Raw genomic sequence first — 23,308 nt, forward strand, 5'->3', positions numbered from 1 at the left:
GAGAATAAAGGGCAGAGATGGATTAACACAGTAAATAGGAGCAGTGATCATCTTTGTGATGGACCTGAGCTGCGAAGAATTAGGGGCACAGTCATAAAGACTGCTGCAGTAGTGTGGAGCAGATGTGGAGTGGAACATGGCTCATGTGTGCACCATCCTTCTGCAACATCTGGCTATCACCTGTCCTTATTATGCCGAAAGTTTTGGGGAGGGGTTCCCAATTTTTTTGCAGACATGCAACTCCATAAAAGAAGTGCGTGAAACATTTTCTATTCCAGAATGTTTTCCATCAAATGCAAGGCCAGATTGGTGCACATTGTACAAGGGTTCTGCCAATGGGTGAAAGGCTGCTATTGCCTTTTGATGGAAAAATATTGATAGTTAAATATTCCTTTTGGGCAAATGGTTCAGATAAGACGAAAATGCTCAGAATGGAAAGATTAAGAAGAACAGGTGACAACTCTGCCCCTAAACATCTTATCCCCTATCCAAAGAATGGGAGATAAGATGTCTGATCACAGGGGCGTCCAGCTGCTGTGACCCCCCCTTAGTGTTGCTTGCGAATATTCGCAATGCAAATTTTATTCACGAATATCGCATATTCTCGAATTTGCGAATATTTGCGAATATAGCACTATATATTCGTAATTACGAATATTCGTTTATTTTTTATTTTTTTCCACAGTACACATCACAGTGATCATCCCTCTCTGCTTCCAGCTTGTGTGGTGTAAAGAAGCCTCTAATACTACTGTGTGAGACTGGTGTGCATGCTAATTTTCGCATATGCAAATTTTTGCTTATGCTAATTTTATATATGCTAATTTTCGCATATTCAAATCTTCGCATATGCGAAAATAAAACGTGAATATTACGAATATGCAAATTTAGCGAATATATGACGAATATTCGTCCATATATTCGCGAAATATCGCGAATTCGAATATGGCCTATGCCGCTCAACACTACCTGCGATCTCCAGGCCAGCACTGTGAATGTACTGAACATGGAAGCTTGAGGCTTCCGTGTTTGTGACATTATGCCATGCCCCCTCCATTCGTGTCTATGGAAAATGTCCACTATGTGAATTTAGTCTTAGGGTGTATTCACATGGGCACACACACAGAGTTATGTCCAGTGCTGCCGTCAGGGGGGTACAGCCAGTACTCCAGTAAGGGGCCTGGGCTCCCGGTAGGCCCGGGCCCCCCGCTGCACCCCCTGCAGCTGTACCCCCTGCAGCTGCCGCAGCACAGAAGCAGGGGACCGCTGTTTACACAGCAGTCTCCTGATTCCAGGGCCAGTCCAGGATGCATTAAACTATAAGCGCATCTTAGAGACGCCCCTATAGTTCAACGCGGTGCTCGGGCTCGCCTGATTGACAGAGGGAAGAGCCATTGGCTCCTCTCCCTGTCAATCACGCTTGTGGGCCGCCCACATTATGCAGGCGCTGACAAGAGGCCCGGGCTTCTGTCCTCTGCAGTGTGGCACATGACTCCGGCACATGAATGACGTTATCAGCATGTGCTGGAGCATAGACCAGAGAAGAAGACAAGAGAAGAAGCCATGGACCGCGCTGGAGACAGGTAAATATGTTTTTTGTTTTTTCATTGTTACCTAAGGTGGCTACTTATTCCTACCTAAGGGTTCTACTGATTACTACCTATGGGGGCTACCAATTACTACCTAAGGGGGCTGATGGCTATTACTAGCTAAGGGGGCTATTGCTATTACTACCTAAGGAGGCTTCTGGCTATTACTACCTAAAGGGGAGGGGGAGCTGCTGGCTATTACTACCTAAGGGGGCTGCTTCTATTACTACCTAAAAGGGACTGCCACTACTATCACCTAAAGTGGGCTGCTGCTATAACCTACCTAAAGAGGGGCTACTACTGTATATGGGGGGCTGCAACTATATACAGGGGGACCTACCTACAGGGAGTATCCCCTACTTATAGGGGCTTCTACTGCATGCAGGGAGTAACTATCTACAGGGGGCATCTATCTACACGGGGACCTACCTACAGGTTGTACCTCTCTATTCTGGGCACCTGTGTTATGAGGGAAACTATGTGAAGGGACCTGACTACTTTCTGGAGCGAACCTAACTACCTAATGAGTGGGGGATGGACCTACCTGCTCTTCCCCAACCCACTTATCCAGCCACTCTATTACCATTGTATGGAGCATTTTAAGTGCAGGAAAAGTGCGGAGCCTAAAATTTTGTCTGACGGTTTGGGCCGGAAGGAGAAGAAAAAGGAAAGCTATCACCTGATGTAACTGTATGCAATCACTTATATGGTCTATAATACCTACCACTAAATGGTCACTGTATGGGGGGAATATTTCCTTCTTGTAAACTGGTAATATTGGTCTCAGTATACAGGATTTGGTCTGTAACAGCATCACAGAAATATGCATAGTGACAATACTCCTCCTTGTATACTGGTATTATTGGTAGTATTGATTTTAGTATACAGGATTTGGTTAGTAACAGTATAATGGTAATATGTATAGATAATATTTCCTGCTTCCCTCCCTAATGAGCAAGAGGGCTCTTGTTTTTCTTGTCCTGTGTTTTAAATTATTTTATTATTGATAATTGGGAAGATAGTGGGCAGGCCCTGGGGGGGCATAGGCAGGGAAGAGTCTGGTGGGGGGGGGGGGGGGTCAGGCAGCGGCTGCATATGTATATAGATGTGCTGCGGGGCCAGACTTATAGCATTATCTGCTCCCCACAGCGCTTCTATATACATATGCTCCCGCCATGCTATGAATGAATAGTATGTCTGGATGCGCTGCTGACAGATATCACATATAGCGCTGCACAAATGCGCTATATGTGACAAGTATATCTATATATACTATTCATTCATAGAGCGGCGGCTGCATATGTACATAGATGCGCTGTTGGGGGCAGATAACGCTATATGGGGGGCAGATAACGCTATGAATGAATAGTATGTCTGTCAGGATCATCTGGCCGGCGGCTGCTGGATGCGCTGCTGACTGATATCACATATAGCGCTACTCACATGCGCTATATGTGACAAGTATATCTGTAAGCAGCGCATCCAGCAGCTGCCAGGCCGATGATGCTGACAGATATACTATTCATTCATAGCACAGAGCTGGCATATGTATATAGAAGCGCTGTGGGGGGCAGATAACGCTATATGTCTGCCCCCCCCAGCACATCTATATACATATGCAGCCACTGGTGCTATGAATGAATAGTATATCTATCAGGATCATCTGGCCGGCAGCTGCTGGATGCGTTCTGATAGATATACCATTCTCATATAGCGCTGCAATGGAAAATTAAGACAAATGCACTGGCGGGGTCACATTATGCGCTGGCGGGGGTATAGATGTATACATATAAATGCGTTGGCGGGGGGTATAGATGTATACATATGAATGCGCTGGCGGGGGGTCATATTTTTATTAATGCACTGGCGGGGGACATATTTTTATTAAAGGGGTTGTGCGCTGCCCTGACTTTCAGAGCTCCGCTCACAGCGTCCGGAAGTTCATTACTCCGAACGCTGTGTGCGTGCTTACGTGTTCGCAGCCGCCAGGCGTGACGTCACGCCCGGCCCCTCACGACGTCTCGCCCGCCCCCTCGTGACATCGCGCCCGCCCCCTCAACGAAAGTCTATGGGAAGGGGGCGCGACAGCTGTCACGACCCCTTCCCATAGACTTTGGTAGAGGGGGCGGGCGTGACGTCACGGGGGTGTGGGCAAGATGTCACGAGGGGGCGGCCGAGGGGCCAGGCGTGAACACGGAAGCCCGCACACAGCATTCGGAGTAATGAACTTTCGGACGCTGTGAGCGGAGCTCCAAAAATTAGGGCAGCGCACAACCCCTTTAATGCGCTGGCGGGAGGCATATTATAAATGCGCTGGAGGGCTAGATATATAGCGCTCTATGCCCCCCCTGCAGAGCTATATATCTTGTCCCCCCCCACAACACTTTTAATATACATTTGTCCCCTCACATTGTCCATTTTAAAAACCCCGCTGGGATCCCTGAATGGCTCCTCAGCACCGGCCATTCAGGGCTCCCAGTTGGGAATTTAAAAATGAAAGTAAAAAATGCTTTCTCCCCTGCTTAATAATTTCGGTTAATTTACATCGGTTAATTTACCCGTTTCTTGTGACGGGCGAAAAATTTGTGCATGTCACGTTATTTCTCCAGTCACAACTAATGTCCGTTAGTCATGACGGGCTATAACGGGTGATAACGGCTAAACGAAAAAATCCATTGACTTGAATGGGGTTGTTTAATGGGCGTTAATAATTATTTTTCAAACGTTCGTTAAGTAACGGGTGAACTTCATAGTGTGAAAGCAGCCTAACATGTGACATTTTATTCCCTACATGTCAAACAAGTGCATTTTGCTCTTTTTCAATTAGAAATCTTATGACTATGGATTTTGTTGCCATTTAGTGTGATCAGGGATATAACTATAGAGAATGCATAGCTTGTGGTTGTAATTGACATATGGAACCTGAGGTTGCTCATATAGGGAGTCCAGTACTATAAATAATGCATACAAGTTGAGGAGTGGTCTTTTAGGGATTTTGCACTGGGGGCCCAGTTGCTTCATGTTACATTCGTAATTGCAAAAGTATATAGTGGTGACCTCTAACTATTATCACTCCATCTGCTACAAAAATTACATTTTTAGCATACCCTGACAGCCATAGAGAAGTGATAGGGGATAAGATGTATGATCACAGAAGTCCTGCCGCTGGGGACCCCCACGATCTCCGGGCTGGCAGCAGCGGCGTTCGGAACACGGAAGCTTCGAGCTTCCGTGTTCATGACGTTGCACCATGCTCCCTCCCTTCATAGACATGAATGGAGTGGGGGTGTTGGCTGTAGTCGCCAGTCATCCGGCACGGAGCAGAGTTCCTTCTGTGCAAAGATGACTGGGGTGCCGCACTGGAGATCGCAAGGGTCCTAGCAGCGGGACCCCCGCGATCAGACATCTTATCCCGTATCCTTTGGGTAGGGGATAAAATGTTTTCTGGCAGAGTACCCTTTTAATGCCTGACATAGCACACAGATCAGAGCGGAGTTGTGTCTGGTATCACTCTGAAAGGTAAAGGATATGTTATCCGTCTTCAAATGGCTTGTCTCAGCAGAATAGCCCTGCCTAGTGTATATGCAACAACAGGATAAGGAACAACTACCATCCGTTTGACCGTTCTTAACCTGTTAAGGACGCAGGGCGTATCCATACGCTCTGCATCCCGAGTCCCTAAGGACGCAGGGCGTATGGATACGCCCGTGGGAATTCCGGTCCCCGCCGCTAGCCGGTTGGGGACCGGATCGGGATGCCTGCTGAAATCATTCAGCAGGCACCCCGGCATATCGCCCAGGGGGGTCCTGAGACCCCCCCATGTCGGCGTCTTAACCTGTTAAGGACACAGGGCGAGGACGCAGACCCCCCCATGTCGGCAATCGGAGAAAATCGCATGTCAATTCAGACATGCGATTTTCTCCAATTCCGGGCTGATTGGGTCTCTGGTGACCCGATCGCCCAGAAAATAGGGATGATTGGAGTTGTCAGTGAGAGCCCCGATCAGCCTAAAGGGATAGGAGTGAGGTCGCAGTGCTGCGATCTCCTCCTATCCCCTGCCATTAGTCAGAACTGAGTTCTGACCAATGGCAGCGCAGGATAGGGGGTTGCCATGGAAACCCCCGTTCTGCCCACCCCTGGATGTCGGGCAGAACGGGGGGAGAAGATGGAGTCCTGTACCTGAGGAGAAGATGCCTGGGGCCCGGCGATCATCGCAGACATCCAGCGGAGAACCAGGCTCAGTTAGGGAATCGTCGTTAGGGGGGAGAAATGAAAGTGAAAGTAATGTGATCTTTACTGTGGCAACCACTAGGAAGGCCGGACTGCAACTTCCAGCATGCCCAGATAGCCAAAGGCTGTCTGGGCATGCTGGGAGTTGTAGTTTTGCAACATCTGGAGGGTCACAGTTTGGTGACCACTGTTACAGTGGTGCCCAAACGGTAGCCCTCAAGATGTTGCCAAACTACAACTCTCAGCATGCCTAGACCACCCAGGCATGCTGGGAGTTGTAGTTCTATAACATCTGTCCCTTCAGATTTTGCAATTTTCATGAAATGTTTGAAAATTGCTGCTCTACTTTGAAGCCCTCTAATTTAAAAAATAAAAAGTAAAAATATGTCCAACATAAAGTGGACATATTGTACTTGTGAATAAAAATAAAATGTATTTGGAATATCCATTTTCCTTACAAGTAGAGAGCTTCAAAGTTAGAAAAATGCAAAATTTTCATGACATTTTGGGATTTTTCACCAAGAAAAGATGCAAGAAACGCCGAAAATTTACCCCCAATATAAAGTAGAATATGTCACGAAAAAACTATCTCAGAATCAGAATATTTGGTAAAAGCGTTTTAGAGTTATTAACGCTTAAAGTGACGGTGGTCAGAATTGCGAAAAAGGGCTCAGTCCTTAAGGTGAAAAAGGGCTCAGTCCTTAAGGGGTTAAGAAAGGGAACCCAGTCTCCTGTTAGAACGGTGCAGAGGGTTGCGCATGTGAGCTGCCTATCAATTCATTCTCTATGGGAGCAGCGGATAAAGCTCATGTACCATAGAGAAAAGATGAAGGGTTGACATGCATGCGTGACCCACCACTCCATTATTACAGGAGACTGCTTCTCAAGACTGCAATGGGCCTCAGAGCTTCTGTCACTTCGTTCTAGCGGTCGGTGGGGATCTCAGCAGCTGGACCCCCACCCATTAAAACCTCTGACATGTCAGAAGTTGTGTGAAAGCTTATTTACACTTTAATAAAAGTTCAGATAAAGTGATCAGATCACACATTTTAGGGATAACCCGTCCTTCCACCTTCTGACAGTTCCTAAGGGTTTATCCTGTCAGCTCGTGAAAGCAGCTGGCACAGTATCAAGGGTGGAGGCCATGCTTCTACTTTCCATCCAAGTAACAAGCACATAAAGTGTAAAACAATGAAATTCACTTTGTTTTCATTCCACTTATCGTATATTGCTGAGTAGCTCCAAACACTGCTCCTTAACCCCTTAAGGACCAAACCTATTTTGACGTGGAGGACCACAGTCATTTTTTGTAGTTTTTTTTCCCCCACCACATTTAAAATGTACCCGTCAGATCCAACAAATGTTTTTGTTTTAAATATCTCAGTACCTAATCCTGACCATGTACATCTAATTTCTATGTGTCTAGCGCCTTTATTTATTTTTTTATTACACTTTTAATTTAGCTCACTAGTCTGAATTCCTCTCAAAGGGAGGGGGTGTGGCCTCAATGTGCAGGTCTCCGCCCCCTCCCTCAGTATGCTGTCTGCTCACATCTCCCCCAGCATTAGCAAAACTACAACTCCCAGCTTGTCCTCACTGACAGTAGCGGGACACAAGATGACAGTGGCAGGATTTTTCCTGCACTCACAGCTGTCAATCAAGGAAGTGTGTCCATGACATAGGTGATGACGCATGGACACAGCAGGACTAGTATGTGTCCAAGCAGGCAGGGGGGCAGTTGTATGACTGGCTTTTTCTGTATGAAATACTGAAAATTTTCTAATGAAAGCAATTGCAAAACCTATTGGTTATACATGCTTTACAACATATTGAAAGTTTTTGAATTACACCTTTTCAGTTCACCGTACAATATTCATGGCCGCTGTATGAAGATTAGCGTGACAGACCACTTTTAAATGCAATTTTGTGTGGTCTTCTCATGGTTTTACTGTAGATTTTTTTCATGTAATACTCCCCTCCCTTTGTCTAAGCCCCTAGATTGCATAGCTCCTTGTGATCGATGCATGTAAAGGGTTAAACAGCTGTAACTGGAGTTAGTGCTGATCCTGGCCATTGGGGCAAGAAGCCACCTGTACATTACATCTAGAACCGGATGTGGATGTCACAGCCACAGTTTCTGTGCCACCCACTGGATATAACTGTATGCCCAGTTGTGAGAATGCCCCGTTAAATCACAGGTACTGTACAGTTACATTCATCCTAAGCTCTGGAGAGGTTCCTAATGGGGTGACATAGAGCACCTACATCTGTCTAACCACCTAGATGCCACTATCACTATTATCAGCATTTTTAGGCATCTAAGGGGTGAAATAACTAGGATTGGAGTTCATCTCACTTGCAGTGAAATGCCAGTAGTATATTACATCTGGCACCCAATGTAGAGGGTGCAGGCACAACTCCCATGCCTTCCAATGGATGTAAATGTGTGCACAATTGTGAGAATGCACAGCTTAAAGGGCATACAGTTACATCCATATGGGAGAAGGGGAAAATGTATATTTGTATATTACCAAGGGCATGCATATAGTGCTTACACAAGGCATGGCCATGACTAGGCTCTGGAGCCTGAAGGCACCTACAAGGTCTCTTCCCCATGTGTGTGGACACCACCACTATAAACAACCTTTGATAGTCGGTGCCCATTACAGATTGTGCGTTAGGATTCGGAAGGTTTAAGTTATGTCTCTACATATCACTATGGAGTGAGGAAGGAGGTAGAATCTTCTACAAGATCTCCATACCTCACAGCACAAGGAATGTTAACCGTTCACTTGAAGGATGTGGTTCCTAAGTAAACTGACACCCGGTACTACGAGGAAGTTGTATGGGCTACAGATTAGGAAAAGAGAAACGAAAGTCTTATTATAGAATTCCGCTTTGGTATTCCAACAATGTTATACATGTATTAGATTGTGTAGACATCAAAACTAAATGACTGTAGCTCAAATCTCTGGAGCCCAATGCAAAACTTGTACGAGAGCAACCATAGAGGTTAATAGTGATGGTGGCATCTAGGTGGATAGGCAGATGTGGGTGCTCTATGTCACCACATTAGGAACCTATGCAGAGCTTAGGTAGGGCGACACCATCTGCTCCCCAAATAGTAAACCTAATGCAAAAATGGCCATGTAACCACCTGCCACAAATGGATGTAACTGTATAGTACCTGTGATTTAGCGGGGCATTCTCACAACTGGGCATACAGTTATATATATGTAAAGGTGGCTTCTTGCCACAATGGCAAGGATCAGCACTAACTCCAGTAATGGCTGTTTAACCCTTAAGATGCCTCGATCACAATGAGTCATGCAATCTAGGGGCTTAGACAAAGTGAGGGGGCTTCCTCTTTTACCCTTTCAGCTAGATATGACATCATCGATGGAAACATAAAGAAGCTAAAGTTTTTTAATTGCAATGACTTAAAAAAAATGTTTTTCCATGAAATGTAATACTTAGTATATAAAAGTATTACATGTAAAAAAAAAACTACAGGGTGGGCCATGTATTTGGATACACCTTAATACAATGGGAATGGTTGGTGATATTAACTTCCTGTTTGTGGCACATTAGTATGTGTGAGGGGGGAAACTTTTCAAGATGGGTGGTGACCATGGTGGCCATTTTGAAGTCGGCCATTTTGAATCCAACTTTTGTTTTTTCAATAGGAAGAGGGTCATGTGACACATCAAACTTATTAGGAATTTCACAAGAAAAACAATGATGTGCTTGGTTTTAACGTAACTTTATTCTTTCATGAGTTATTTACAAGTTTCTGACCACTTATAAAATGTGTTCAATGTGCTGCCCATTGTGTTGGATTGTCAATGCAACCCTCTTCTCCCACTCTTCACACACTGATAGCTACACCGCAGGAGAAATGCTAGCACAGGCTTCTAGTAACCGTAGTTTCAGGTGCTGCACATCTCATATCTTCACAGCATAGACAATTGCCTTCAGATGACCCCAAAGATAAAAGTCTAAGGGGGTCAGATCGGGAGACCTTGGGGGCCATTCAACTGGCCCACGATGACCAATCCACTTTCCAGGAAACTGTTCATCTAGAAATGCTCGGACCTGGCACGTTCCCTGAGTTTTTCTAGCAAGATGGTGCACAACCACATTATGGGTGTCAGGTCTGAGCATTCCTAGATGAACAGTTTCCTGGAAAGTGGATTGGTCATCGTGGGCCAGTTGAATGGCCCCCAAGGTCTCCCGATCTGACCCCCTTAGACTTTTATCTTTGGGGTCATCTGAAGGCAATTGTTTGATAAATTTGGTGCACGTACATGTTTCCAAATAAAGGTATAAACATTTTTTTTACCTATATGGTACAAAACTATGACTACCAGCATGCCCTGATAGTGAGGGAATGCTGGGAGTTGTAGTTTTGCAACAGCTATAGAGTAATAGGTGGGGGATTGCTGCCCTTACATATGTCTCTCTGTGGTACACAACTGCAACTCCCAGCACACTCTGAGTTTTGATAAATGTAAATAAGCCTGCCCCCTTCCAAAAAAAATTAATGAATTACCCTTTTTGACCATATTACAAATAAAAAAATGTAAAACAATTAAATAAATAAACATATTTGGTATGGCCGCATGCGGAAATATCCAGAGTATTAAAACAAAGTTTAAGTGATCCCATGCGGTGAATGGTGGAAACGGCGAGAATTTTGGTCAAAGCACATCTGAAAATAATTGTTACGCCGAGCGCTCCGGGCCCCTGCTCCTCCCCGGAGCGCTCGCGGCGTTCTCCTCTATGCAGCGCCCTGGTCGGGCCTGCTGACCGGGAGCGCTGCACTGACATTCATGATGGGGATGCGATTCGCATAGCGGGACGCGCCCGCTCGCGAATCGCATCCCTAGCCACTTACCCGTCCCGGTCCCTGGCTATCATGTTCTGGCGCGCGCGGCTCCGCTCTCTAGGGCGCGCGCGCGCCAGCTCTCTAAGATTTAAAGGGCCAGTGCACCAGTGATTGGTGCCTGGCCCAATCAGTTTGATTAGCTTCCACCTGCTCCCTGTCCATATAACCTCACTTCCCCTGCACTTCCTTGCCGGAACTTGTTGCCTTAGTGCCTAGAGAAAGCTGCTACTGTGTTTACCATTACTGTGTTCTTGACCTCCTGCTATTACTATTGACTACGAACCTTGCCGCCTGCCCCGACCTTCTGCTACGTCTGACCTTGCTTCTGCCTAGTCCTTCTGTCCCACGCCTTCTCAGCAGTCAGCGAGGTTGAGCCGTTGCCGGTGGATACGACCTGGTTGCTACCGCCGCGGCAAGACCATCCCGCTTTGCGGCGGGCTCTGGTGAAAACCAGTAGCAACCCTAGAACCGGTCCACCGACACGGTCCACGCCAATCCCTCGCTGACACAGAGGATCCACATCCAGCTAGCCGAATCATAACAATAATGCTAAGCAATTGACAAAAACTTCACATATATGCAAAAGTGGTACTGTTATAAACTGCAGATCATGGCGCAAAAAGTGACCCTTATACAGCACTGTATACAGAAAAATAAGAAAGGTATAGGGGGGTCAGCAATGCAATACAGCAACATGCAACACTGAACACAGCCACTTTTCTTTGCAGTGTGCAATTGACTGTGCTGAGGTAATTTTTCCTTAGCTGTGCATTGGTCAGGCAGATTTATCTATTTCATAAATTTGACCTATGTCAGCACTTTCACAGCTGAAAATTATTGACTGTAAAACACGCCCACCACAGACAATAATGATGAATTCCCATCCATATCTTGATGTCATTTTTGTTCATGTGCTGAAACGGTGGTTTCACCTTCTTGGCCGCCTAACCGAAAGCCTGCAGAAGACATTATGGTAATGGCTGCATGAAGCTAAACCCTAGTTATTAGACTTTTAGTATTTAGTGACTAAGCACCAGTTTACTCTGACAATGGCCCCATTACTGTTAGTGAGGAAGTTGGTGGGGGAGCGGGAATTTCCTGTCTATGCCGATGCTAACGGACTCATATGCTTCACTTCACTTCCATTAAAACAGGGATTACTTCGGATATCTGTTGGGTTATTAAATCTCCTTTTAGAGATGAACGGAAGACAAATTGTATGGAATAAATGGTTTCTGGCCGCATCAGGGTTAAACTAACAGTCTCTTTTCCTCTCCAGCACAGTAAAACACAATGCCACTTGGCCGGACAGTCGATTACGTTATGTTTCCAATTTCACTCCTTTCATGGATCTAACGTTTAGAATTAACCTACAAGTTATGAGTTGAAATACGTCTGCGTTAAGTTGTGGCCAAAAAGTCATATTATAAAAACATACTGTGTGAGGAGCAATTGACAATAATATATTATAGCTTTTTTAATTCAAAGGGGGTTGTCTGGCTTTCGAAAATTTCTTCTCATATACCCTATTAGGGAATTCTGCGTTCTCTGAGAAATGTTACCTTATCCAGGCAGTCCATTGATTTCAATAAGAACTGTGTAATGCCTTATTCTTCCTGTGGAGGCACTGCAGGGGAATTGAACACTTGCTGCCTATAGAGATTATTGTTGGGGCTTCTACTACTAGGTTAACACTATGGAACTGGAATGGAATTTCAAAATTGAATTTTGCTCTGAAATTTTGGTGCAGCGGAGTCGCATTGCTGTCCATGGGATTCCACCGCTGAGAGAATGATCTTGCTCATTCTTTTGGGAAATTTGCCATTCACACAGATGTATACATGATCCTAGAACCGACTAATTCTGCCAGCTCTGTCTGCATTGTTTTCAAAACATTTTCAGCCGGCAATTCTGTATTGTGAGCCAAGCCTAACAACAGAGCACCCTATGATCAGCTTTTACTAGAGGTCCCAAAAAACTGCTGAAAATATGTCCCAAAAACAGAAAGTTTTAGACATTTTTGCTTAAAAAATTTAATAAAATGATATATATATATATATATATATATATATATATATATATATATATATATATATGTGTGTGTGTGTGTACTATGGCCCAAAAAGCATTGTGTGCACGTAGACTAGGGGGATTAGGATTGCATAATCTATGTGTAAATTGCACAGATATTTTTATTATAATATTTATACACTGAAATGAGTAAAATCCACAATTATGCCTGCCGGGAGAACGAGTTCTGCGCATATCTCTGGCCAGAGCGGCGGGTTGTCGACTTATCACAGTACAATCCAGTGTGAGTTGCACAGACAACTCTAGGACCAGCGCCAAGCGGCGCCTCACTAACCTGCTATCTCCCGGGCTGGGAACATTACCCGGATAGGTCAGAGGTGCAGCGCACCATTTGACTTTTATTATCTTGCTGTATATGCGGAGGAGTGAGTAGCTAATTCATTCTATTAAGGATCTATGTGCAATACTTTAGTATCTACAATGGCGTCTGCACTACCATTGGATTACAATATGCATATGAATGATAACTACTACGGCGACTACAAGTCCCATACTGCCTTATAACGACAAACATTTACTTTTAGCCAACTACAAGGTATATAATGCCTTTCTGATCATCTGTGAATATCACTATGCGCTTTTGATCACTAGCAGCAGTATTGTTTTATTCTTTTTTATTAATATTTTACTGTAAGTAGCCGGAGAGTGGTCACAAGGGCAGGTGGAGGTTTCTCTAGGGTGAGCTAGGGAAATACACCCTTCCCTTGCCACAGTTGTCACAGTATGTATGTATGTAGGTATATGTATGTGTGTATGTATGTGTATGTTCCAGCATCACTTCCAAACGGTTAAAGATATTCCCATGAAACTTGGTATACTTAATATGTCAACTACAACCATAGGATAGATGAATTAACCCTAACCCACCCTCATATGAGGACAGGATATGAGGTTGGGATATGAGGACAGGATATGGGGATGGGATATGAGGTTGGGATATGAGGACAGGATATGGGGACGGGATATGAGGTCAGGATATGAGGACAGGATATGAGGTCGGGATATGAGGACAGGATATGAGGTCGGGATATGAGGACAGGGTATGAGGTTGGGATATGAGGACAGGATATGGGGACGGGATATGAGGTCAGGATATGAGGACAGGATATGAGGTCGGGATATGAGGACAGGATATGAGGTCGGGATAGGAGGTAGGGATATGAGGACAGGATATGGGGACGGGATATGAGGTCGGGATATGAGGACGGGATATGGGGACGGGATATGAGGTCGGGATATGAGGTCGGGATATGGGGACGGGATATGAGGTCGGGATATGGGGACGGGATATGAGGACGGTATATGAGGTCGGGATTTCAGTACCTGGCAAGTGATTTTATGAGTCTCATTCCCATGCTATGGAATTTTTTCACATTGAAATTTACATTTCAGATATACCATATGTCGATTTCTGTACAAAGTTTGTACTGCAGGTTTTCCCATTTCATTGTTGAGGAATTGAAATAAATCCCAAGTGAGATAGCAGTATAATCTGCACATAACAGAGGAGTTTTCTACAGCGGATTTTACTTGGCGGTTCTTCCACAGTGGAAAACCTGCAGTAAATTACACTGGCTTCAATAGAGTCTGCTGCTGATCTTAAAGGGGTACTCCACTGGAAAACATATTTTTTTTTTAAATCAACTGGTGCCAAAAAGTTAAACAGATAAAAAAAATAATAATTCCAGATGAGTACCCCTTTAAGATCGGGACGTGTAAACCTACCTTCAAGCGTATTTCCCATAAGGATATTATGGATGCATTTTACATCTGTATTATAACCACAAGTCCTGGCCTGGCCGGGGGCCCGATGGCTTAAACTGACACCTGTTTGCTGTAAGTACTGACAATGTGCAACATAAACACAATCGTGACCTACAAGCAGTGATACAATACATAGTCAATGATACAATGAAATAAGATCACTTTTCGCTACTTGGAGTATTCAGAGCTCTGAAAGAAAGACCACTTACCGTCCATGAGGGGATCTCTAATGAGTTGTGTATATGCCATAATGATAGAAAATTAGGCTGCAAATATCCTTGGGCACATGCTAAAAAGAAAGTAATAAAACATAACACAGCTGCTTAAAAAATCTGATGCCACCTGACTATAAGTCTATGCTAACAAATCTAACCTGTTCTGCAGCTTATATCAAATGACGCATCACACATACAAGACAGAGATCCTGCTTGGCTGCGTACATCCCATCATGCACCAGCATGGAATAGGCCTGGTCTGGGCTGCCGAATCCACAATAGACAAGAAGATCCAGGATTCTAAAGATGCTTCTGTTAAACACATGGTTAAAACCAGGATACAGACCCACTGGTGACGTCTACGCTTTTCTGGCACCCTATGGATTTAACATCGGACGTGAAATGTTGTATTATTATTGGTATGATATGAATATGATCCTTCAAGCAAAAAATCAGGAACCGTGAAATGTTTATAGGGGGAGATTTATCAAAACCTGTCTAGAGAAAAAGTTGCTGAATTGCCCATAGCAACCAATCAGATCGCTTCTTTCTTTTTTCAGAGGCCTTTTCAAAAATGAAAGAAGCGATCTGATTGGTTGCTATGGGAAACTCAGCAACTTTACCTCTGGACAGGTTTTGATAAATCTCCACCTAAGTGTTTTGCTTGTATTCCTGTATCGGCCTCTGTGCTCACCAAGGGTAGTAACCAAATAAATAAGTGTTCACATGTTGGATCTTTTGCCTGCTACACAGATTTAATGGATTCACTAATCACATCATATATATATATATATATATATATATATATATATATATATATATATGATTATCACTAGAGATGAGCGCATTTTTAAAAAAATTAGCTTTGGCTGATTTTTCCGGAAAAATTTTGTTCAGTCCGAATTTATTTGCGGTGAATCGCTATTAAAAACAGCAATTTCTGGGCTACAGAGAGCCTCAATAGGGGTAGAACACTTTGCCTTGTCGTAACACCCATAGGGAGTGTGTTGTTTTAGTGAAATAATACTGTTATTCAGTATGACATGCAGATCAGAGGCGTCGCTATTATAATCACTGTCACAGAGTGGCACAATGACAGAGCCTGGAGGTGGCATCAGTATGAGGAGACCATATAGTGGCTGAATGACACAGCCTGAAGGTGGCAAAAGCCTGACGAGACCATAGGGCATCACAATTGAAAATACTAAAGATATTTTTTAACATTTAAATTGAAGATTTCAAATAGATGAACCTAAAAAGTTTTATTTAATGTGCCAGCAGCATGAGGAGACCACATGGCGGTCCAGTGACACAACCTGGAGATGGCAGCAGCATGAGGAGACCATAATCTGGCAGAAGGACACAGCCTGGAGTTGGCGGCAGCAAGAGGAGACCATATAGTGGCTGAATGACACAGCCTGGAGTTGGCTGCAGCATGAGGAGACCATATAGAGGCTGAATGACACAGCCTGGAGGTGGCATCAGCATGAGGAGAACATATGGTGACAGTATGAAACAGCCTGGAGCTGGCATCAGCATGAGGAGAACATGGTGGCAGAATGAGACAACCTGGAGCTGGCATCTGCATGAGGAGAACATATGGTGGCAGAATGAGACAGCCTGGAGGTGGCATCAGCATGAGGAGTACATATGGTGGCAGAATGAGACAGCCTGAAGGTGGCATCAGAATTCCTGAAAGGGACCCGGTGACAGAGTGGGGCGGTGGGTGACAATACCAGTACCCGGTAACGAAGGTGGGTGAAAAAAGAAGAACTTGGCATCAGATGTGAGGCATAAGGCGGGTCGCAAGATCAGAATAGTAGCTGAGGCCGGTAGGCAGAAGAAAACAGTCTGTTTTGTAAAAGTGTTAGTGTGCACTAGTAGGTATTGAGGACATGCATTAAGTAAAACTTAAAGGGATATTCCAGGAATTTAGTTTATTTGACTATGCTACAGGGGCTGTACAGTTAGTGTAGTTCATAATATAGTGTCTGTACTGTGTGTGACGGTTTTCACTCCAATATTTATTTTTACCAGCATACAAAATGACTGTTGTCTCAGATTTTTCCAGAGTTGCAATCCAGCCGAGACCTGACTCACTAGTCAGCTGATGACAGGGAGCCTGTCTGCTTCAATGGGTGGAGGGATCGCTTGGTGGGAGAGAGATCAATCTGCAACTAATGCAACAGCTATAGGTACCCTGATTAAAAACCACACTGATTTGAATGGATGCAGCTCATTTATTTTTCAGTGGGTGGGGTGGCTGATGTGTGGGAGGGAAGAAGATGGAATTGTGGGATTTGTAGTCAAAAAAAGAAAAGTCAAACAGGAAGTACCAGTTCACAAACAGCTAGCCACAGTGTTATGGTAATCTCACAACATAGCCATATAGCCCCAAGACAAGCGCAGATCCTTCCTAAGCATGTTCATTACTGCCTGCCAGGTGCGTACTAAAATCACCTTATGGTGGAGAACCACTTTAACTTTTAATACTATTCTTAGGATAAAATATATAGACCCACAATTTTTATTTTTATTTAACAAAAGAAAAGGTCTGCAAAAAACACCATGTGCCACCTACACCACCAAGTATTGATGTGATGCAAAGACCTCTAAAAGGTGGAAGGGAACAACGTATGGTTCATTGTAACAACTGGGGGTAAAAGCTTCCCCTGTAAGGCCCTATTCTCGCACTATTAATTCCCTTCTTGGCAAGTGTTAATCGCCCTTAAAAGAGCAGCCCCACACAGTTTCCACATACAAACACTGCTATTTCCCAGGGTTTTAGGTGGAAATGGGGATTGGTTCCTGTGTGGGCCCGCCCTTTTTAATATGCAAATATGTGAATATAACGAATACGCGAAATTCGCAAATATAGGACAAATATTCGTCACTACTCAACTCATCACTGACTGTAGACTTAGGCTCCTGCTGATGGATCTGGTACTGCTCCTGCCACCCCACCCCTCCCCAGCAGCCATGGCAGTGGAAGGTGAGCGCAGAGGGCCCCCCAAGTCAGACCTGCGAGAAGATGGACGATGGCGCAGATAGACATCGGCCAACTGACTACGTAGGATGTCTCTGTAGTATGTCAGTTTGTCCTCCCTCTCAGTGGGTGTAAAAAAGGCCCCCATTTTGTGCAGCTAGCGAGGGTCCAATAAGGTGGAGAGCAAGAACTCATACCGCTGCAGAATGGTGACAATTCGGCGGTCAATACGCAAGCAAGTGAGCATGCATCGTGCCATTTGTGCAAGTGACTCGGAGGGACTACCTGCCTCCATCTCCGCTGCATACTGCCATGGTGTGTCTGGGTCCTGTGTCTTGCCTTCCTCATAACCCTCTAGCTCCTCTGGCTGCTCCTGCTCCTCCTCCTCTCCTGTCAGATGACTATAAAAACCACCCATTTCGCAAAACCTAAACTGTGCTCCACTGTGCCCATCCCCCTCCTCTTCCAGTTCAGCCCCCACAGGGCTCATGTGGCCGTGAGATGTAGGCGCCACGTCTCCAGTTTCCTGACCAGCCATCGTTTCCAACACGTTTTGTAGGATATGAAGCAGTGGAATGACGTCGTTCATCCTGTAATCCTGGCGACTGACTAATAATGTGGCTTCCTCAAAGGGCCTGAGCAAACTGCAGGTGTCACGTATGAGCTGCCACTGGTTGACATTGAAGATACACAGGGGAGTACCCCTATCCGCTTGGATCATCAAGAAATCGGTGATGGCTTTTCTCTGTTCGTATAGTTGGTCCAACATATGGAGGGTGGAACTACAACGTGTGGAAATGTCGCAAATCAGACAATGTTGGGGGATACCGTTCTGACGCTGCAGCTCAAGGAGGGTGTGCTTTGCGGTGTAAGAGTGGCTGAAGTGCATGCAAAGTTTCCTTCCCATTGTTAGGATGTCTTGCAGATGGGGGGAACCCTTCAGGAACCGCTTGACATTCAGATTGAACACATATGCCATACAGGGCGCATGGCTCAGGCTTCCTTGTCGCAGCGCAGACAAGATATTCTTCCCGTTGTCGGTCACCATGGTTCTCATTTCCTGTTTTGTGGAGTAAGCCATGATTCTATGTCTTGATGAATGACTTTTAGCAGTTCCTCCCCTATGTGACTCTGTTCACCAAGGTAAACCATGTGAAGAACAGTGTGACACCGCCGTGCCTTGCAGACATGGTATACTGGAGGGGCACTGAGACTTGTCTGAGCAGTGGAGGCTGAGGACACGGTGGAGGAGGCGGAGTCGCACACTGTCACAGGACCAACGGCCTGAGTGCGTGGAGGCGGAAGTGGCGTGACCTGCCCATGTTGCTGTTGTGGCTGTGCAGGAACCACATTCACCCAGTGGGCCCTAAAGGACATGTATTCTCCCTGACTGTAGTAACAGCTCCATACGTCGGCGCTGCTGTGCACTTTGCTACACACTGACAGGCTCAAGGACTGGCCCACCTTCTGTTCCACAAAATTGTGCAGGGCTTTTTCGCAAAGAAATGACGGCTTGGGACTCTCCACCTTGGCTCTGCACAAGCCCTCAGTCCTCTACAAGGAGCATAGTCCACCACTTATAAAGGGAGGTACTGCAGCAGTAGCAACTTGGACAGGAGCACATTCACCTTCTGCGCCGTTGAGTGGGCGCATACTGTTGTCTCTTGGACATGGCTTTGCCGATGGATTGCTGGCGGAATGACTGACTCGAAGTAGGAGGAGGAGGAGCATACAGCTCCCTTCGGCTAAGGTGGTGAAACGCATCGGAGCCACGGTTCTCCCAGGCTGCTTTATGGAGATGCTGCATATGTTGATGCAAGGCCGTGGTGCCAACATTGTGTGTAAGGATTTCACCCTGAGGATAGCTCTGGGATCGTCCTTGACACAGCCACAGGACACGATTCTTCTTCATTCAGCAGGCAAACAACAGTTCTTTATGCAAGCCTGGCTCCTCAACAGCTTTATTTGACAGGTTGCAGGATAAATAAAAACATGAAACACAGGAACAAACAAAATCCTAGACCGTCCAGTCACTAACTAAACAACCCAGCATGCCCTTACTATCAACTGAAGGGCTCTTTCCTGCCAATTTATACATAAGTTTCCTGCAACCTATTACTCACTGTTCACACACAGCGTTTGCAGCCTCTTGCTGTGTGTACTAAGACTCCTTGTCTTGTCCACTTTACTGTTGTGGGTGTCACTCACAGCCCTGGCTGTGTGTTCCTCGCAAGGACCCCTGCCACCCCCAAAGCCACCTTGCTGTCTTCTGGGGTGAGCACCGACTATTCTATTTCCTTTCCTTATATCAAGACTGGTTGGCATCATTAATTAGGCACCTGATGAGCATCTCTGCTAGCTCAGCTAGTATAAAGGACAGGGAAAACTCCCTTTCATTTCCCTCTAACCTGAATCAATGCCACACCATGTTAACATCCTCCGGATGCTTGATGAAAAACTGCCACACTGCCGAGTAGCTGATTTTCCAACCACTGCAACTGCCGCTGTCTCCAGGAACCCCTGTTCCACTACCTCCTGGGAAGATAGACTGCTGCGAAGCAGGTGGTCTACCCCGGGCACGTTTGGCTCGAAACTTCCCACTTCTGCCACTATGATGACTGCCAACCATGCTACCACCTTGCTGGCTCAGCTGCTGCTTCACGGTCAACCTGCAAACCTCTTCTCCTGATGAAGATGCAGCCCAATTGCGATCGGCTTCATCATCATCGAATTGTGTCTGCACGTCACTGATGTCCTCCTCAGATTCCTCAACAGTGTCTGCTTCAGGAGCCAGAACGCTCGCAACACCACCTCCCACACCCCTCTCCTCATCACTACTTGCCTGCCTAGTGGAGGAAGTGGCGGATTTCTTCTCTACTTCTTGGCTGGGCAGTAGCTGCTGACTGTACTCTATTAGATCATCCTCAGTGAATAGTGGAGCTGAACCTACAGCATAAGATACTTCTGTGGGGGAGGGAACAGCATAGGACAGAGGCAATGGGAGGACAGGGACTGTCTGAGGGTTGTGTCTGAGGAACCCACCAACTGTTGACTGGGGGTGTCAGATGTCATTTGTAGTGAAGTGGATGACCGAGTTAACCAATCGATGATGGCAGATGTGTTGCTGATCGAGACACGACAACTTGCTGATAATGGGAGCTCAGGCCTCTCGCTGCGACTCCTGCTGCCACTTGCCCCTAGTTTGCTGCAACCTCTGCCAGATGAATTTAGGCCTCTGCCACTCCTCTGTCCTGGCACTTCTCTGCCTGACGTAATTAGTGCTTATATGAGGGGAGGACAATACGCTCCACTACGCTTAAAACAGTATTTGTCTACAACACTAACAGGTGTGCACTTTTGGCTGGCCTTTCACAGTAAGTAGGCCCTTAAGACTTTAACAGGAACAAAATAACACACCACGTGGATATACGTACGTGGTATGCACTTATGAGGGGAGTACAATACGCTTCACTACACTTAAAACAGTATTTGTCTAGAACAGCAGCAAGTGTGTACTTATGGCTGGCCTTTCACAGTAACTAGGCCCTTAGGACTATAATAGGAACAAAATGGTACACCACGTATATGTACGTACGTTGTATGCACTTATGAGGGGAGTACAATACGCTCCACTACACTTAAAACAGCATTTGTCTAGAACAGCAGCAGGTTTGTACTTTTGGCTGGCATTTCACAGTAACTAGGCCCTTAAGACTTTAACAGGAACAAAATCGTACACCACCTATGTACGCACAGGTTGCAGTTAATAGAGGACAATACACTCTGCCACTCAACCTGTATTTGGCACTAATAACAGGTAATTATGGCTGCAGCACACGGTGTGCAGTACACCCACAATTGCACTTTCTCTCTCAATCTCTCTCCCTTCCCTATCAGTGCTTCTAGGCTGGATTTGGCCTTGAGGTGAATCGCTGCTGTAAAAATGCTTTTCTGTGCAACACACGCTGCTCTCTGTCCCTATCGGTAACAGAACGCTGATGTGACTGGTCACAAGATGGCTGCTGATTATATAGGACTGTGACATCACAGGGGTGGCTGGCTGCTGATAGGCTGCATGCTGCATGTGATTCAGGGTCATCCCGCCTACCCGTGTTCCCACCTTCCCAGAGTTTCTTGCCCCATGTCCTGACATGTGGAGCCGTCATCTTAGATGCCCTGGAGCCTGAACTGCATTAACTGGAGTTAAACCCCTTAAGGACCAAGGGTTTTTCCGTTTTTGCACTTTCGTTTTTTTCCTCCTTACCTTTTAAAAATCATAACCCTTTCAATTTTGGACCTATATTGGACATATGATTGCTTAGTGTTTTTGCACCACCAATTCTACTTTGGAATGACTTCAGTCATTTTACCCAAAAATCTATGGTGAAATGGAAAATCGTGCAGCAAAATTTATGAAAAAGCACAACTTTGTAACTTTTGGGGGCTTCCGTTTCTCCGCAGTAAATTTTTCAGTAAAATGACACCTTCTCTTTATTCTGTAGGTCCATACGATTAAAATGATTCCCTACTTATATAGGTTTGATTTTGTATTACTTCTGAAAAAAATCATAACTACATGCAGGAAAATGTATACGTATAAAATTGTCCTGTTCTGACCCCTATAACTTTTTTTATTTTTCCACGTACAGGGTGGTATGAAGGGCTCATATTTTACACCGTGAGCTGTTTTTATTGGTACCATTTTTTTTTTTGATCAGACTTTTTGAGTGCTTTTTATTCATTTATTTATGGTATAATAAGTGATCAAAAATATGCTATTTTGAACTTTGGAATTTTTTCGCACGTACGCCATTGACGTGCGGTTTAATGATTTATTTTTATAGTTCGGACATTTACGCATGCGGCCATACCACATATGCTTTTTTTTTTTTTACACATTTTGTTTTTATGTTTTTTTATGGTTTTTATGTTTTTTTTTTATGATTCAAACGTTTATTAGGGAAGTGGTTAAATGACATTTATTAACTCTTTTTTTTACACTTTTACTCTTTTTTTGCAATGTTATAGCCCCCATAGGGGACTATAACATTGCATACACTGATTGCAGGCACTGATCACTGCTATGCAATAACATAGCATTGATCAGTGTTATCTGCGCTTGATTGCTCAAGCCTGGATCTCAGGCTTGGAGCAATCAAACGCCGATCGTACATCGTGGAACCAGGCAGGGAGTCTCCCACTATCCTCTCAGCTGTTCGATATGCCGCAATTTTTATTTGGCGGTCCGGAACAGCTCCGCTAAGCTAGCTGGTATTGATATCTCCCATTTTAGATGCCATGATCAACTTTCAACCTGGTGTCTAAAGGGTTAATACGGTGATAATCGGTGATGTCCGGTATTAGCCACGGGTCCCGGTTGCTTATAGCAACCGGGACCCAGCAGATGCGAAGGGCGCTCAGCTTATGAGTGTGATTCACAGATCGGGAGCCGGCCACGGATGTAAAGGGGTTAATGAAACGATTTGTGAAATCAAATCGCGGCGATATTCGAATTCATTGAGAAGCAAATTTTTTATGAAATTCG

The 23,308-nt window shown here is 45.1% G+C and overlaps 1 protein-coding gene across 3 annotated transcripts in view; it reads right to left on the reverse strand.

Annotated features, from left to right (window-relative positions):
* The window catches only part of LOC130284711 (dipeptidyl peptidase 4-like), a 121,973-nt gene extending 101,752 nt beyond the window's left edge, over window positions 1-20,221 (reverse strand). The window contains exons 1-4 of one of the 3 annotated variants that reach the window (XM_056535373.1): window positions 20,172-20,221; window positions 14,936-15,154; window positions 14,772-14,851; window positions 14,524-14,673 (exon numbers count right to left, since the gene is read on the reverse strand). In XM_056535373.1, coding sequence (XP_056391348.1) covers window positions 14,524-14,673; window positions 14,772-14,811 — 190 coding nt within the window. In that variant the 5' untranslated portion in view covers window positions 14,812-14,851; window positions 14,936-15,154; window positions 20,172-20,221. Of the gene's footprint in view, window positions 1-5,768; window positions 5,821-14,523; window positions 14,674-14,771; window positions 14,852-14,935; window positions 15,155-20,171 lie in introns of those variants that run through there. The other 2 variants (XM_056535374.1, XM_056535375.1) reach the window with 2 other exon arrangements.
* Between the last annotated feature and the right edge of the window lie 3,087 nt (window positions 20,222-23,308).

Source organism: Hyla sarda, chromosome 8 (assembly GCF_029499605.1).
Source record: "Hyla sarda isolate aHylSar1 chromosome 8, aHylSar1.hap1, whole genome shotgun sequence".
In the NCBI taxonomy this organism is placed as follows: domain Eukaryota; kingdom Metazoa; phylum Chordata; class Amphibia; order Anura; family Hylidae; genus Hyla; species Hyla sarda.